At 47.0% G+C, this 14,881-nt stretch overlaps 1 protein-coding gene across 2 annotated transcripts in view; it reads right to left on the bottom strand.

Annotated features, from left to right (window-relative positions):
* PJA2 (praja ring finger ubiquitin ligase 2) overlaps nt 1-14,881 on the bottom strand; it is an 88,543-nt gene that overhangs the window by 52,783 nt on the left and 20,879 nt on the right. For both annotated transcript variants that reach the window (XM_068247394.1, XM_068247402.1), the window contains exon 4: nt 5,452-5,628. In XM_068247394.1, the coding sequence (XP_068103495.1) occupies nt 5,452-5,628 (177 nt within the window). The remainder of the gene's footprint in view (nt 1-5,451; nt 5,629-14,881) is intronic.

The following is a 14,881-nucleotide window of genomic DNA, read 5'->3' as shown; positions in this document are numbered from 1 at the left end:
ACCCTTGGAGCTGCTTACTGACAAAAGTACCAGTTCCAAACACAAACATCAGTTCCAAAAGAATCAACCCCCTCAAAATTAATCACATTTTTGGGCTCTAAAAAAAAAATCTTGGAGGGAAAACACTGCACCGCTATTTTAGACTTTTGTGTGCCAATTCATAAAAGAGTTTACACTTGCGATAAAAAGTCGGGGAATTCCCGCACTAAACTAGTGGTGCTGCCTGAGTCGATACATTTTCTCTGTGCACAGACAGAGTTACTATAAAGGAGGCAGCCCCAACTTCCCTTTAGATGTGCATTTTTTTTTTAAACTGCCTCTCCTTGCCCTGAATTTGTCTAATAGTCTTTCTAAACAATCTATTTAATTGCCGCAGCTTAGAAGAACTTCAAGAAATGTTACACATGCAGGCTTTCTGATGTGAAATTTATCTGAAAACAGGTACCCAAGGGTAGGGCTGAACGATTTTCGGTTCTAAACCGAAAATCGTGATCAAGGGTAAGACGATCTTGAGATCGTCAGAGCTGCGGTTTTGCCGCGGTTTTCTCTGCCCGATACATTACTCTGCTCCCTCCTCAGTGTGTAAACAAAACAGAAACTTTCCCCTGTAGGCGCTGGAGAGGAGGACCATGCACCCTCCCCTCTCAGGATGACACTCAGCCAGGCTGGTGAATGGGAAGACGGGGGAAGGAAGGCTGGTCCCGCCCCTACCCCCGGAAGATGAAAAGATTCGGAGACGCGGCGCTGCCCAGGGAGCCATTAACACAGTAATTAACTCAAACTTCTGTCCACTCTCTACCTGGCGGGGGACAGTCTGTGACAATTATTATTACTGCGTGCCCCTCTCTGCCTGTCCCATGTGTGCTGCTGGTTGGGGAATGACAGTGACCGACGCTGAAAATGTCACCTCGCTGCTGCTGGCTGGACAGCTTCTACTAATCACCCAACCACTGCTTCACACAACTATTACACTCATCTCCCCTGAGCACTGATAGGTTACATGGGGAGTCACTGCTGTCATGTCACACAGTACTGAGCAGTGTATAGATAAGAAGGCAGCTAGATATATTATGTAGAGGTAGGGGTATAAATTATATACATATTGTGACGCCGTCGATATGACATATCGAATGCGTCATGGAGTTACCAACGCTAGTTCTTCGCAAACCACCCAAACTGACAGTTTTTGGTTTAAATACACTTTTTTTCCCCTTCACCAAAGGGCTGGAGAAATCTTTTCATGGTCAGTTAATTAGCCTCCTGTTGAAAAGATTCTCTGCCAGCACAGGGGACCCCCTGAGGTGTTTATGACCTCATCCATCAGGTGAAGGGTAGATATCAGTTGACAGAAGCTCATAAATTGTAGCTTTCTCCAGCCTGATCGGCACCGACCCACCAGGAGTCCGACACCTAGCTGCCTTGTGGCCTGAGTTGAAAGGAGACAGGAATGATCCTTATCACGCCATCTGGGCACCCAAAGATTCAACCAAACTGTAGAAACTGTATTTAATAAATAGGCACAATTTGGTAATATTTCTGGTGTTCCCAAGATCGCAGTTCCCTCAAATTCACGGAGTTTATTAGATTCCACATGACACTGGTCCTGAGAGATTTTCAGCCCTCTGGATCTTTCGGAACCAGTGCCAGTAAGGTGAAAGGGGGGGACGGTGCTATTAGCGATCCCGACTCCTCGTGTTTGGTATTAGCAGATTCACACACTTACGCTGATTGTGAATATTCATTCGGGTTCTTGATATTACCTATGGGCATGCTGAGAGCGGGCAAAATATGAATTGGCCCAAAACCTCTCCCTGCCTAAAGGGGCATTGCCTTATTCAAATTGCAAGGCTGGACTTGTATGTGTCATAACTCCTCCCACCTACAGTGAGGAACAAAACTGACATGATCCAAAAGTCCAGTGTCCTTTACCTTCAATCTGATGCCTAGTAACATCCTGGCAGCCCGCAGGGACACGGGCCAACCTCCATCTTTGAGCTTTCTAACAAAGGCCTGTTGGCCGCATGGCAACCGCCATTTTGGGACTTTCGCCAAAGACTTGCGATTGCCGCATGGACTACCAATAACGGTATTTAAACTGTATATTCAGACATTCTGTTTCTCTTCCTCTCTTCTCTCTGTCCAATCAATCTGTTCTAAAATAAGCTGTGTGTATGTAGTTTAGAAATAAACTAACGATTTTATCATTCAGTTGTGTGCCTGTTCTGGTCATCTGATTGCTGCTATAACGAATCTGCCCTCTGAAGAGTCAGTCATACTACCGCATTGTTTTATGATTTGCTTATGATTGTTGATTTGCTAGCTAGGTTGTAAATAACCGTTTCTTCCTTCTAGGATTAGCTAGTACCAGATTTCCTGTGCAAAATCGATAACTTTCGTTCCTCGATTGTAAATACAATTCGAGATTGCATCATATAGGGACCCAGCAACCTTTCTTTAACGTCACATTGCTCACAGTCTTTAAGCCGTCGGAAGTGACTACCCCCCGAACGGTGACTTGAGCGTGTTGAACGTGATTGGGCTGGCTACCGTATTATGATAGCGGGAGTCTCTTTCCTCCCTGAACTTGAGAGAGTGGTGGCAGTCTACTTTATTTACCCGATTTCCAGCGCGAAATCGATATTTTTAGTTTACCGATTGTATATACAATCAGAATTGTACATGTATGGGCACCTCCAACCAATCTTAACCGTTTACTGCGCACACAGTGAATTTGCCTCCAGCAGTCTCTAGTGCATGAGACCTGCATGGCAACAGTGGCCTAGTAATACGGGATTGGTGGATGTTTGTCCCATTACATATTGTCGGCAGCTGCGCGACCAATCTTTATTGTCAGTCTGTTCACCGTACTTCCTGCGTATGCTAACGGGAGCAGATTAGAGGGGATTGGCACGCTCTGTCGCCCTTTTCTTCTTACCTCTGACGATCCAGCAACCGGTCTCGTTGTCCGTCTGCGCCCGTACTTCCTGCGTACGCTAACGGGAGCAGATCTCGACGGGATCGCGGGGCTGGATTGTCACACATATATCTACATATCTAGCTGCCTTCCTATCTATACACAGCTCAGTACTGTCTGACATGACAGCAGTGACTCCCCATGGAATCTATCAGTGCTCAGGGGAGATGATGAGTGTAATAGTTGTGTGAAGCAGTGGTTGGGTGATTAGTAAAAGCTGTCCAGCCAGCAGCAGCGAGGTGACATTTTCAGCGTCGGTCACTGTCATTCCCCAACCAGCAGCACACATGGGACAGGCAGAGAGGGGCACGCAGTAATAGTAATTGTCGCAGACTGTCCCCCGCCAGGTAGAGAGCGACTGGATGGTCGGAGCGATCTGATCCATCGTTGTATATCAAAAATCGTGTACAGAATCGAAATCGCAATTTCTGACAAAAATCGTTCAATTCAATCCTTTCCTGAAATCGTTCAGGCCTACCCAAGGGGTTAAAAAAACAGCCTGGGTATTCCGGAATGCCTTTTTTGTTCTGTTCTCACTGCTGCTACCTGGGAGGTCTGTCCCCATTAGCTTGGCTGTTATCTGCATGCTTATCTCCTTTTCTAAACAGCCGGTATTCTCAGTCCCAATTCCGCTTGCTCTAATCTTTATGAATTGACATGTAGTGACATGTGTTGAGATAATCACAGCATAAGGCGGTAATTTCCCGCACTGCTCAGGAATGTCAGCTTTTCATGCGGAAACAGCTTTTATGAATGGACACTTTGCTAAATGGTCGGTAGTCAGCTGTTTTGAGCATTACCGCATGCGGGAATGCTTTATGAATAGAGGCCTTTGTTGATTTGCGGACCTGATCTGAAAAGACACACGGCAAACTATAATAATTTTCCCAGCTGTATTTACTCAATGCAATCTATAACAGACAAGTGAAATATATAATAGCAACAGTTCAGAAGACGACAAAAATATCTCCCCTGAAAGACTTCTAAACTTAATCAGGTGTAGCTAATCCATTGCACACCAGGACAGTTAGCTTCCACTGGTGATCATTAGTAATTCAGCATAAAATAAAAGCTTTATCAATGCCTAGGTGCATCCTATGTGCATAGTAAAGTATATTATTATGAAGTAGAATATGGTTGGTACTTCAAAAATTAGGCCAGCCCATCAAGCTTCACAATTATGACTTGTATGAGAGAATTGAAAGAAAAAAAGGATTCTAGATTGAGCTTTGCCAAAAAGCAATTAAGACAGAGCAAATGGAAAAAAAAAGTGTCACAGTCAGATGAGATCAAAGTTGTACTACTGTATATGGATTTACTTCACTTTACACTTTAATCACAACAATGAGTAATGTGGTACCGTATTTTTCAGAATATAAGACGCTCCGGAATATAAGACGCATCTAGATTTAGAGGGCCAAAATCGGGGAAAAAAAATGATATATATACTAAACCTGGTGCATCCATGTTCTAGGAGCGTCTTATACATGTTCTCCCTCATTGTCGTCCTATGTTCACTATGTGTCCCCTTCTGGCCCCCTGTGTGGTCCTCCAGTCCCCGTGTCCACTCCTGCCCCCCTGTGTGGTCCTCCAGACCCCATGTGTACCCTCCTGTCCTGTGCGTGTGTCCTCTAGTCCCTGTGTCCCCTCCTGTGTGTGTCTGTGTCCCATTTAGCCCCCCTGTTGTCCTCCCTAGCCCCCAGCCCCTCCCCATGTCTCCACTCCAGCCCTGCCCCCCATGTCTCCACTCCAGCCCCCTCCCTAGGGTAACAATAACCGCATAGCGACTCACCTCCCTATGTATTCCAGCGCGGTGTGGTCCTCTCCACCTCCTTGTCAGTGCTACCCCTGTAAAAGAATAGAGGCAGAGCGGCTCACCTTCCTCCATCGGCGGCGATCTGCAGACATCTTGCGTACCGCGCGGCTTCCCCTAGCGATGGCTCCCGTTAATGATTCAATGAGTCATTCCCCGTGACTCAATGAGTCATTAACATGAGTCATCACTAAGGAAAGCCGCGCGGTATGCAAGATGTCTGCAGATCGCCGCTGCTGGAGGAAGGTGAGCCGCACTGCCTCTAACTATTCTTTTACAGGGGTAGCACTGACAAGGAGGTGGAGAGGACCACACAGCGCTGGAATACATAGGGAGGTGAGTCGCTATGCGGTTATTGTACCGGGGGGGGGGGGGGGGGGGGGGGGAGCGGAGACATGCCGGCAGACCACACAGGGGGACAAGGCAGGGAGTCCCCGACTTAGAGGCGGTTTGTATCAGCGGGCGTTTTTAAGTCAGGGATTCCCTGCCTTTGGAATATAAGACGCAGGGACTTTTTCTCACCATTTTTTGGGGAGAAAAAGTGTGCCTTATATTCCGACAAATACGGTAAGTCTTCTCACTAGTTTGGAGCAATGAAACAGAGCTATCTGGTAAAAAAAACAGCACGGAACAGATTATTGCAAAAAAAGTAAAAGACACTTACTCAACCTGAAAACAAAAGTCAGAGTTTTCCTCTTCTAGACTGCTGCTATTACTCCGGACCTCATGCTCTTCTTTTCCAGGTAACGTCTCCCAGCTTTCATCACTAGAGGAATGATCTTTGTCACCAGAGAAATAGGAGGGCAAACACGTAGACCATTCCCCATCGCTGCATTCAGAGCTGCAAAATGCATTAAAGGAAAAAAAAAAAAAAGGAGCTATCAATATCAAACACCCAGACACATACTGGAGAACGGTCAGGCAGAGACGACTGAATTGTTAGACACCCCTACATTATTGTTAGACACACAATTATTAGACACCCCTATATTATTTGTAAACTACTGGGCTTATTTCTAGTTACTAACAGGCGCTAGGGCTTGGCTGCAAAACCCCTCCCCCCCCCCACAATGGCCATGGCCGCCTCCCTTGCACCCGTCCTCCTGCTGTCCCAAGTTCCCCCGTGTGCCTTGTATGTGCGCTGGGCAAAATGCACAAACACAGGGATACAGGAGGACGCAGAGACACGGGGTTTTATTATATAGGAGTTAAAGAAAAATGACGGTGTGTTAGCATTCGTGCTGTATTACTAGCTTCTGCCATGCTGTACCTAGCCTTGGAAAGACTTTATCCTTATGGAGTGATTGATTCACTGGAGACTTTTAGCTGAATAGATACCATTGGCTGTCACTTTTGAATCATTGTGCATTCATGAATAAAAAAAATTTCAGGCATCTATTGAATTGCTGGTTGTCTTTGGAACTGCTACAAGTGTGCTTGTCGGTGCTCTGATCGGCTGACCGTTGCACTCACCATTAACCTTCTGGGTGTGAGTCTTCATTTCTGTACGTATTAGGAATATGGAGGATGACGTTTATTTCATTTTAACCTTTTCTGGATGTAGCCAACTCCTAATCTAATTCCTGCCAGGGCGTAGATTTCAATGACCACGTTGCACGCTCCAGGCCCCTGCAGCCCACTTGCTCAGCTGTCTGTATGACAGAGCTCTGTGAGTCGGTCAGAAGCCAATTTCATTGGCTTCTGACCTTGTGATTACTGTAAGCCAATCACATTGGCTCACAGTTACCACAGGGTCAGGAGCCAATTAAATCTGCTCGACTGGCTCACGGAGCTCTGCTGTCATAGCGACAGCAGAACAAGTGGGCTTCAGAGACAGGAGAGTGGCGTAAGAGGCCAGAGTCTGCTGTTACTCAAGTGGTTAAACCGTACAAATAGTCTGGCTATCCTGCTGATAATCTGCCACGAATACTTCTAGCCATAGACTCTAAACAAGAATGCCGAATGAAGTGCTAAGTCTGACTAAATTAGCATCATGCTTGTTTTAGGTCTGCGATTCACACAAAATCAGCAGGATGCCAGGCAACTGGTATTGTTTAAAGCGGATCCGAACTGAAAAACTATAACAAGTAAATTGTCTATATATCTTATCTAAAGTTAAGATTTACACAGTTTACACAGCAAATCTAGCTGCAAACAGCTTCAACAGAAAATGATTATTTCTTCCTGTGATACAATGACAGTGGCCATGTTCTGTTTGTAAACATTACACACAGGCAAGCTGATCTGCATCTCCAGCCCTCAGCCTGTGAAAACCTAATTCCCCATCCTCCCCTCTGCCTCTGAAATCTCTGGCTAGCAACACCTCCCCCTCCTCCTGCCCAGACTGAGCCCCCATAAGCCCTTGCTACTGTCTGAAAATGCCAAGGCACTCTGAAAAGCTGTGGGCGAGGCTTGTTTAGTTTATACTGAATTAGAGTATTAAAAACAAAAAAAGTATTTGGCTTGAGGAATGCCCTATAAACTATATGAAAGGAACACAATTATGCAATAAGTAAAAGTGTATGTCGGATACACTTCAAAAAGGAAATAAATATGGCAGCATTCATAACCTTCTCACCTAAGGCGTACTTTACATCTAATTTAACTGAACTGATTATTTTTTCTACAAACAAACAAAACCCACTGAAAAAATGTAGTTGTATTCATGAAATAGGGGGGAGACCTTTAGCGAGCCGAACTGATAACCGCCCCCATAGGGGGTCGGAAACCAACTTGGGAAGGAATTGCCCTAAAAAAGTATGAGTAACTTACCTCAGCAAAAAAAAAAAAAAAAAAAAGGTTAGTTTGTTGGAGCAGCCAAAAGTATTCACAGCGCATCACTTTTTCCACATTTTGTTATGTCACAACCTTATTCCAAAATTGGTTAAATTCATTTTTTTCTTCAGAATTCTACACACAACACCCCATTATGACAAACATGAAAAAGTTTACTTGAGTGTCACAGGAGCCCTAGTGGTCAGACCGCAAATTGCCTTCCAATTGGTTTCAGCACACAGACCATGCAAGCTTTGGTCGCGATCTTTGCGCAGAAACCGACAGAAATTTGGGCAGCAGCCCGACCAGAAGGGAGCCTGTGGGTTACGGAAATACAACTTTACACACTAGTTCAGGGTATCACTGCCACCACCTCTGTTACCATGGGACAGAGGAGCCTGCTGACTGACTAGTCCTGCAAATAAAACGGTTAAACACACTCTATTCTGTCTAGATATCAACAATAGTAGCTTCTTTTCAGAGATCTGAGTTCAGTTCCTGTGTATGCTGAATAATAGGGTAGCTGGAACAACAACTGACGATAGCGTCGGTTTATTGAAAGCAATATAATTAATATATACAGACAATTATTAAAATCAACAATTACTAAAACAGTAATAGCCAGTATGAAATAAAAAAAAGGGAGAAAATACTTAGGGTTTGTGGAAATATGCCCGTTCTGGGAAAACTTGTAGAGTTCCTTTTGTTCAGTTCAGCAAATTTAAAATCCAAGCAATATGGAAAATGTCCTTTGTTCAGTTTAGACAAGATAGCCGATCAAGATGGCCGCTAGCCATGTGTCCTCTGGCTAGCACCAGACAGCTCTGTACAGATGGAATGAGGACTGAGGGGAGGGCCCCTCGCAGATACTTTTGCTGAAGCTGGTTTGGGGGTATGGCAATGCCAGCCCCCTCTGAATTACCAACCAATGACAGTTCATTCCCTCAGAGATTTTAGGGCTAAACTTTATAAAATGCTGTAACTCATGAACGATACACGTTATATTTAGGGGGGGAATCTATTAACCCTCCGCACACTCACATGCAAATGCCCAAACAATTGCATTCACAGATTCACTCATCCAGGCACAACTGTTATCCCTACAGCTAAATTAAAAGCCAGGGTTTTAGTTCACAGAAGAATGCATTCTTATGCTTAATCACCTATACTGCGCAGAAGTACCCAGGTAAACATAGGTGTCCTAACTCTGGCCCTGTAACATGCATAGTGCAGACATGCAAACACATTCATTGCATCAAACCTATCAATGGACTAGGAGCACACATCCTAACTTCCTCTCCTGGGAAAGACAGTGCATCTTACCAATCGCACAAGGGAGCTAATGTTATGCGTCCATGTGCACCATGCGCATACACCAGCATAAGCTGTCTGCATGCTGACAAACATACAGGGGAAGGGGGGAGTGCACCGAATTGGACCCTAGCCACAGGGGTCAATGATAAGAATAAACATACATATATCCAGGCACATCGCCTCTAGTTAGGACATTAAATAAATTATTAGGGAAAGGGAGGTGCTGAAGGGGGTGCGGCTAGAAAACAGCAAAAATCTATTAACCCTCCGCACACTCACATGAATGTGTTTGCATGTCTGCACTATGCATGTTACAGGGCCAGAGTTAGGACACCTATGTTTACCTGGGTACGTCTGCGCAGTATAGGTGATTAAGCATAAGAATGCATTCTTCTGTGAACTAAAACCCTGGCTTTTAATTTAGCTGTAGGGATAACAGTTGTGCCTGGATGAGTGAATCTGTGAATGCAATTGTTTGGGCATTTGCATGTGAGTGTGCGGAGGGTTAATAGATTTTTGCTGTTTTCTAGCCGCACCCCCTTCAGCACCTCCCTTTCCCTAATAATTTATTTAATGTCCTAACTAGAGGCGATGTGCCTGGATATATGTATGTTTATTCTTATCATTGACCCCTGTGGCTAGGGTCCAATTCGGTGCACTCCCCACTTCCCCTGTATGTTTGTCAGCATGCAGACAGCTTATGCTGGTGTATGCGCATGGTGCACATGGACGCATAACATTAGCTCCCTTGTGCGATTGGTAAGATGCACTGTCTTTCCCAGGAGAGGTAGGATGTGTGCTCCTAGTCCATTGATAGGTTTGATGCAATGAATGTGTTTGCATGTCTGCACTATGCATGTTACAGGGCCAGAGTTAGGACACCTATGTTTACCTGGGTACTTCTGCGCAGTATAGGTGATTAAGCATAAGAATGCATTCTTCTGTGAACTAAAACCCTGGCTTTTAATTTAGCTGTAGGGATAACAGTTGTGCCTGGATGAGTGAATCTGTGAATGCAATTGTTTGGGCATTTGCATGTGAGTGTGCGGAGGGTTAATTGATTTTTGCTGTTTTCTAGCCGCACCCCCTTCAGCACCTCCCTTTCCCTAAACATTTATTTAATGTCCTAACTAGAGGCGATGTGCCTGGATATATGTATGTTTATATTTAGGGGGGGGGGTAACAGATTCATACTTGTCGGAAAATACAGATTAATATGACATCAGACATGGCTAGGGCAGCGGACCCAGTTCTTGAGAAGGGTCATACCTCAATAACTGGACAGACCATCACAATGAATTTCATATCAGCACGATGGCCAGATATTACCGAATAAGACTATATGAATTTCATAGCTGTGCGATATTCGGTTTTCGGATACCGACAGGAAATCATACCACCTCGGCTTTCAGATTGGCCATTCATCGGTGCCAAGAAGTCTGGGGGGAAAGTAGGTTTGTAGTAGCACCCTGCTGGGGAGGGAAGCCTTCTCTGAATAGAGTCCCCAGCTGGTGACTAGAGAGGTAATGAAAGATAAACATTCTAAGCTAATTAACACATCAAAAGACATCCTGCATCTAAGTCAGGGGCAGAGGAGAAAAACTTGTACTTTAAAAAAACAGGAAAGTCAATTTCTGATTCCTGTAATGGCTGCACAAATTTAGCCAGAAAGCGATCAGAAATTGAACTGCGCGGCTCCTTCCAATTCGCCCGCGTTTCTCACGGCTGTTCCGTGACAGCACCCCCTGGGGAAAAGGCAGATAGACATGCATCAGCAAGATGTGTTTCGTTGCCGCTAACCTGCGATATCTGGTCTATTTCCCCGTTGGCGTTCTGGTGTCGGCTGCCTACCTTGTGTCGACCAACCTGGCTGACGGGTCTCGAGCTGCCGGCACGGCGGGAAAACCCATTGGAGCCTGCGGCTCGGTTCACCTGGACAGGTCGCGGTCCGCTACCCTCAGGCTTGACCTGACATGGACCGTTCCGGACAGGGCGTTTACGCCACTGCGCTCGGATGGGGCGTCTGCCAGAACTAATGTCAACGGGCAGTGGCTGTGGACCTAAGGGAACCCCGCTGGAGTCCCTGGACCTTCCCAGCTGCGGACAGACGGTGCATGCTTTGCAGTAGTTTGCTACATCCCTGTTCATCCTGGGCCAATAGAACTGTTTCCGAATACAGGCAAGTGTCTTGCGGACACCAGAGTGTCCTGTCAGGGAATTATGTGCGGATTTCAGCACATGTCCCCTGAACGCGCTCGGGACCACAAGCCATTTGGTATTCGCCTGCGGCTTACCTGTAGGGGGGGCTGTACAGACTCGCTGTACAGTCTCCCACCTTCCCAGTACACCTTGAAAGCGGCCCCATCTGCGAGGAACTCAGAGGCTTGTTGCCTGAGGGCCTCCAGGCTTGGGTCGCTTTGTAGTGCTGCTGTGAATACGCTGTCAGTTTCAGCCAACTGGCTCATGTCACACGAGGCCAGCGGCTGAAAGGTCTCATCCCAGCGGTCAGAGAAGGGGGAGGAGGCCTGAACCCCTTCCACCTGTTCAGAGCTCGGGTTCTGAGCAGTACAGCTGCGCGGTACTGCTAGCACAGGTACACCTTCAGAATGGCACAGACGGGCATTACTCAAATCATCGTTGCATGCATTAATGACATTGACAGGTATAGACATTTTTCCATTACAGACAGGTTGTACAGTAAACTCAGGTACAGTTACATCATCATCACAACAGACAGTCTGTACATCAAACTCAGGTGCCTTTGAAGCAGGCACTATTGAACCGGGTCCCCTTGAACTGGGCACATTCAACCCACCTCCCCCTGGTGCTCCCCCAAGTGTATAAAGTACCTGGTGGTGGGTGGAGAGTCCGTCTCCTTCCGTGAGCGACAAGGCGGTCGTGGCAGGTTAGTAGTAGGACACAAGCTTGCCCAAATCAGTCCCCAGCAACACAGGGACTGGGAGATCCTTCACAACCCCAACAACCCTTTCTTGAACTCCCACCCCCCAGTCGATGGACACCCGAGCTTGGGGAAAGTGAGAAAGAGTGCCCTCTACTCCAGTAAGGGCAAGGGATCGTCTGGAGCTGATGCTCTCCTTTGGTACAAGGTGTGAATGAACTAACGTGATGTCAGCTCCAGTGTCTCGGAATCCGGTGACAACTTTGTCGTTCACTCTAACAGGCTGCTGCTGGTCGGTTCGGTCGCAGATTTCCTTTCCGCGGGCAAACAGAACAAAATCTGATGATCCAGGCTGTGGTTCGCTGGCGTGTTGCCTCTGCTGTGGGTGAGGTACAGGTGATACAGGTGCTGCAGGTGCTGGTGGTGTGCGTCTCCGCTCCGGACAGTCGAATTTCATGTGTCTGGGCTGGCGGCAGTAGTGACAGGTGACCTCTGCAGTGGCTGCAGGCCTGGGTGCAGCAGCTGCACTGGGTGGCCTCTGTGGCTGACGGCTCACAGGGGCAGGAGAGTCTGCCAGAGTATTGGGCTGACCTCCTCTTCAGCTGGATGGTGCAGTTCTGCGTGTGTCAGGCACCCGCATAGTTGCAAAGGTTTCAGCGAGGTCTGCAGCGACAGTTGCTGACGCAGACTTGCGCTCAAGCACAAACTGTCGTACATCAGCAGGGCAAATGTTCAGAAATTGTTCCAGGACTATCAAGTCCTCCAGGACACCATAAGACCCTTTGGTGAGGCCTAGAGTCCACTGGCGGAGTGTGGTGAGCAAGCTGCTGACCACATCTCGATACGAGTCAGAAGACATTATCTGCCAGGCCCTGAACTTTTTGCGATAGGCTTCTGGAGTCAGCTGGTATATGGTAATGATAGCGTCTTTTATAGCGGGATAATCATCTTTTTTCGCAGGTAACTCCGCGAAAGCATCAAGCGCTTTGTAGCGCAACAAAAGGTGTCAGATGTCTGGCCCACTGGTCTTGGGACAGACGATACTGACGGCATGCTTTTTCAAAAGACCGCAAAAACAAGTCAATGTCAGTGTCTTTTTCAATATTAGCAAATTTAAATTTTACACTTACGGGTGATGCAGCTCCTTCAGCAGGGAGGCTGGGCGAAGAACTCCGGCTGGCCTGTTGCACTTTTGCCATGTTTAGCTCATGCTGTCGTTGGCGCTCCCGTTCTCGCTCAGCGGCATCCCTCTCCGCGTGGCGTTCTGCAGATTGGCGTTCCCGCTCCTCCCGGGCTTCCATGTACTGCAGGTACTTGTCCAGGTCCGTCTCCATCAGCTGTCGTAATGCCTGCTGCATTAGCAGATCAGTACAAACGGACAGTCCAGTACTGGCCGGTTCCGGGCTAGTACCTACAGGAACTCTGGTATTGGGGTCTATACTGACAGTCTCTGGCGTAACTGTTGCAACAGGGTCCGCAGGTTGCTCAACCACTGTACGCCTAGGATCTTCAGCCTCTGGCTCCCCTCGACGAGAGTCTGGTGGGCCGGCGTCCACTTCAGCGAACACATCCAGCTCCCGCAGTTGCTGGGTATCCCAGTGAAACAAGTCCGTTACCAGGTACTGGTGTTTCTTGCGGCCGACTTCAATGCCTCTCGCTTATCAAAGAGTTTGCAGGTCTGCCACGCACATTTGCTGGTAGTTCCCGGACATTTCCATGCCAAATAAAATAAAACTTTTGGGGAGGGGTACTGGTTACACAGTCTCTCTGTATATATAAAAAATATATTGCCTTCCAGCTACACCAACAAATTAGTTCGTTTCTTGATAGCGCTAGCGCTATCTTAGATACTTTCAGCACAACACAGGTCCCAACCGCTGCCAAACGCTGTCACAGGAGCCCGAGTGGTCAGACCGCAAATTGCCTTCCAATCGGTTTCAGCACACAGACCATGCAAGCTTTGGTCGCGATCTTTGCGCAAAAACCGACAGAAATTTGGGCAGCAGCCCGACCAGAAGGGAGCCTGTGGGTTACGGAAATACAACTTTACACACTAGTTCAGGGTATCACTGCCACCACCTCTGTTACCATGGGACAGAGGAGCCTGCTGACTGACTAGTCCTGCAAATAAAACGGTTAAACACACTCTATTCTGTCTAGATATCAACAATAGTAGCGTCTCTTCAGAGATCTGAGTTCAGTTCCTGTGTATGCTGAATAATAGGGTAGCTGGAACAACAACTGACGATAGCGTCGGTTTATTGAAAGCAATATAATTTATACAGACAATTATTAAAATCAACAATTATTAAAACAGTAATAGCCAGTATGAAATAAAAAAAGGGAGAAAATACTTAGGGTTTGTGGAAATATGCCCGTTCTGGGAAAACTTGTAGAGTTCCTTTTGTTCAGTTCAGCAAATTTAAAATCCAAGCAATATGGAAAATGTCCTTTGTTCAGTTTAGACAAGATGGCCGATCAAGATGGCCGCTAGCCATGTGTCCTCTGGCTAGCACCAGACAGCTCTGTACAGATGGAATGAGGACTGAGGGGAGGGCCCCTCGCAGATACTTTTGCTGAAGCTGGTTTGGGGGTGTGGCAATGCCAGCCCCCTCTGAATCCACGTCAGTCTCGGTAAAAGTAATCAAATTTGCCGACGACACGACCATTGTAGGGCTCATCACCAAAAACGTACCGCCACCAGGTCGAAAGCATATGCCGCTGGTGCAGAGAGAACGGTCTGGTCCTAAACACAGCAAAAACGGTGGAGATGATCGTTGATTTCAGGAGGCACGCCTCTACCCCACCTCCAATCCACATTGATGGCATGGAAGTGGAAAGAGTCCCCAGCGTCCGCCTACTGGGCACAACTATCTCCAACGACCTGAGGTGGAACACCAACACTGTCTCAACACAGAGGAAAGCCCAACAGAGACTTTTCTTTCTCCGCCAACTGAAAAAGTTTGGTATGGCCCCAAAACTCCTGTCAAATTTCTACTCGGCCACGATCGAATCCGTCCTATGCTCGTCCATCCTGGTCTGGTACGCCAGCTCCTCCGCCAGCGACAAGCTCAAAATGCAGATAGTCATCAAATCTGCGGAGAGG

Source organism: Hyperolius riggenbachi, chromosome 1, assembly GCF_040937935.1.
Source record: "Hyperolius riggenbachi isolate aHypRig1 chromosome 1, aHypRig1.pri, whole genome shotgun sequence".
NCBI lineage: Eukaryota > Metazoa > Chordata > Amphibia > Anura > Hyperoliidae > Hyperolius > Hyperolius riggenbachi.
This window is presented reverse-complemented; position numbering and strand designations above follow the sequence as displayed.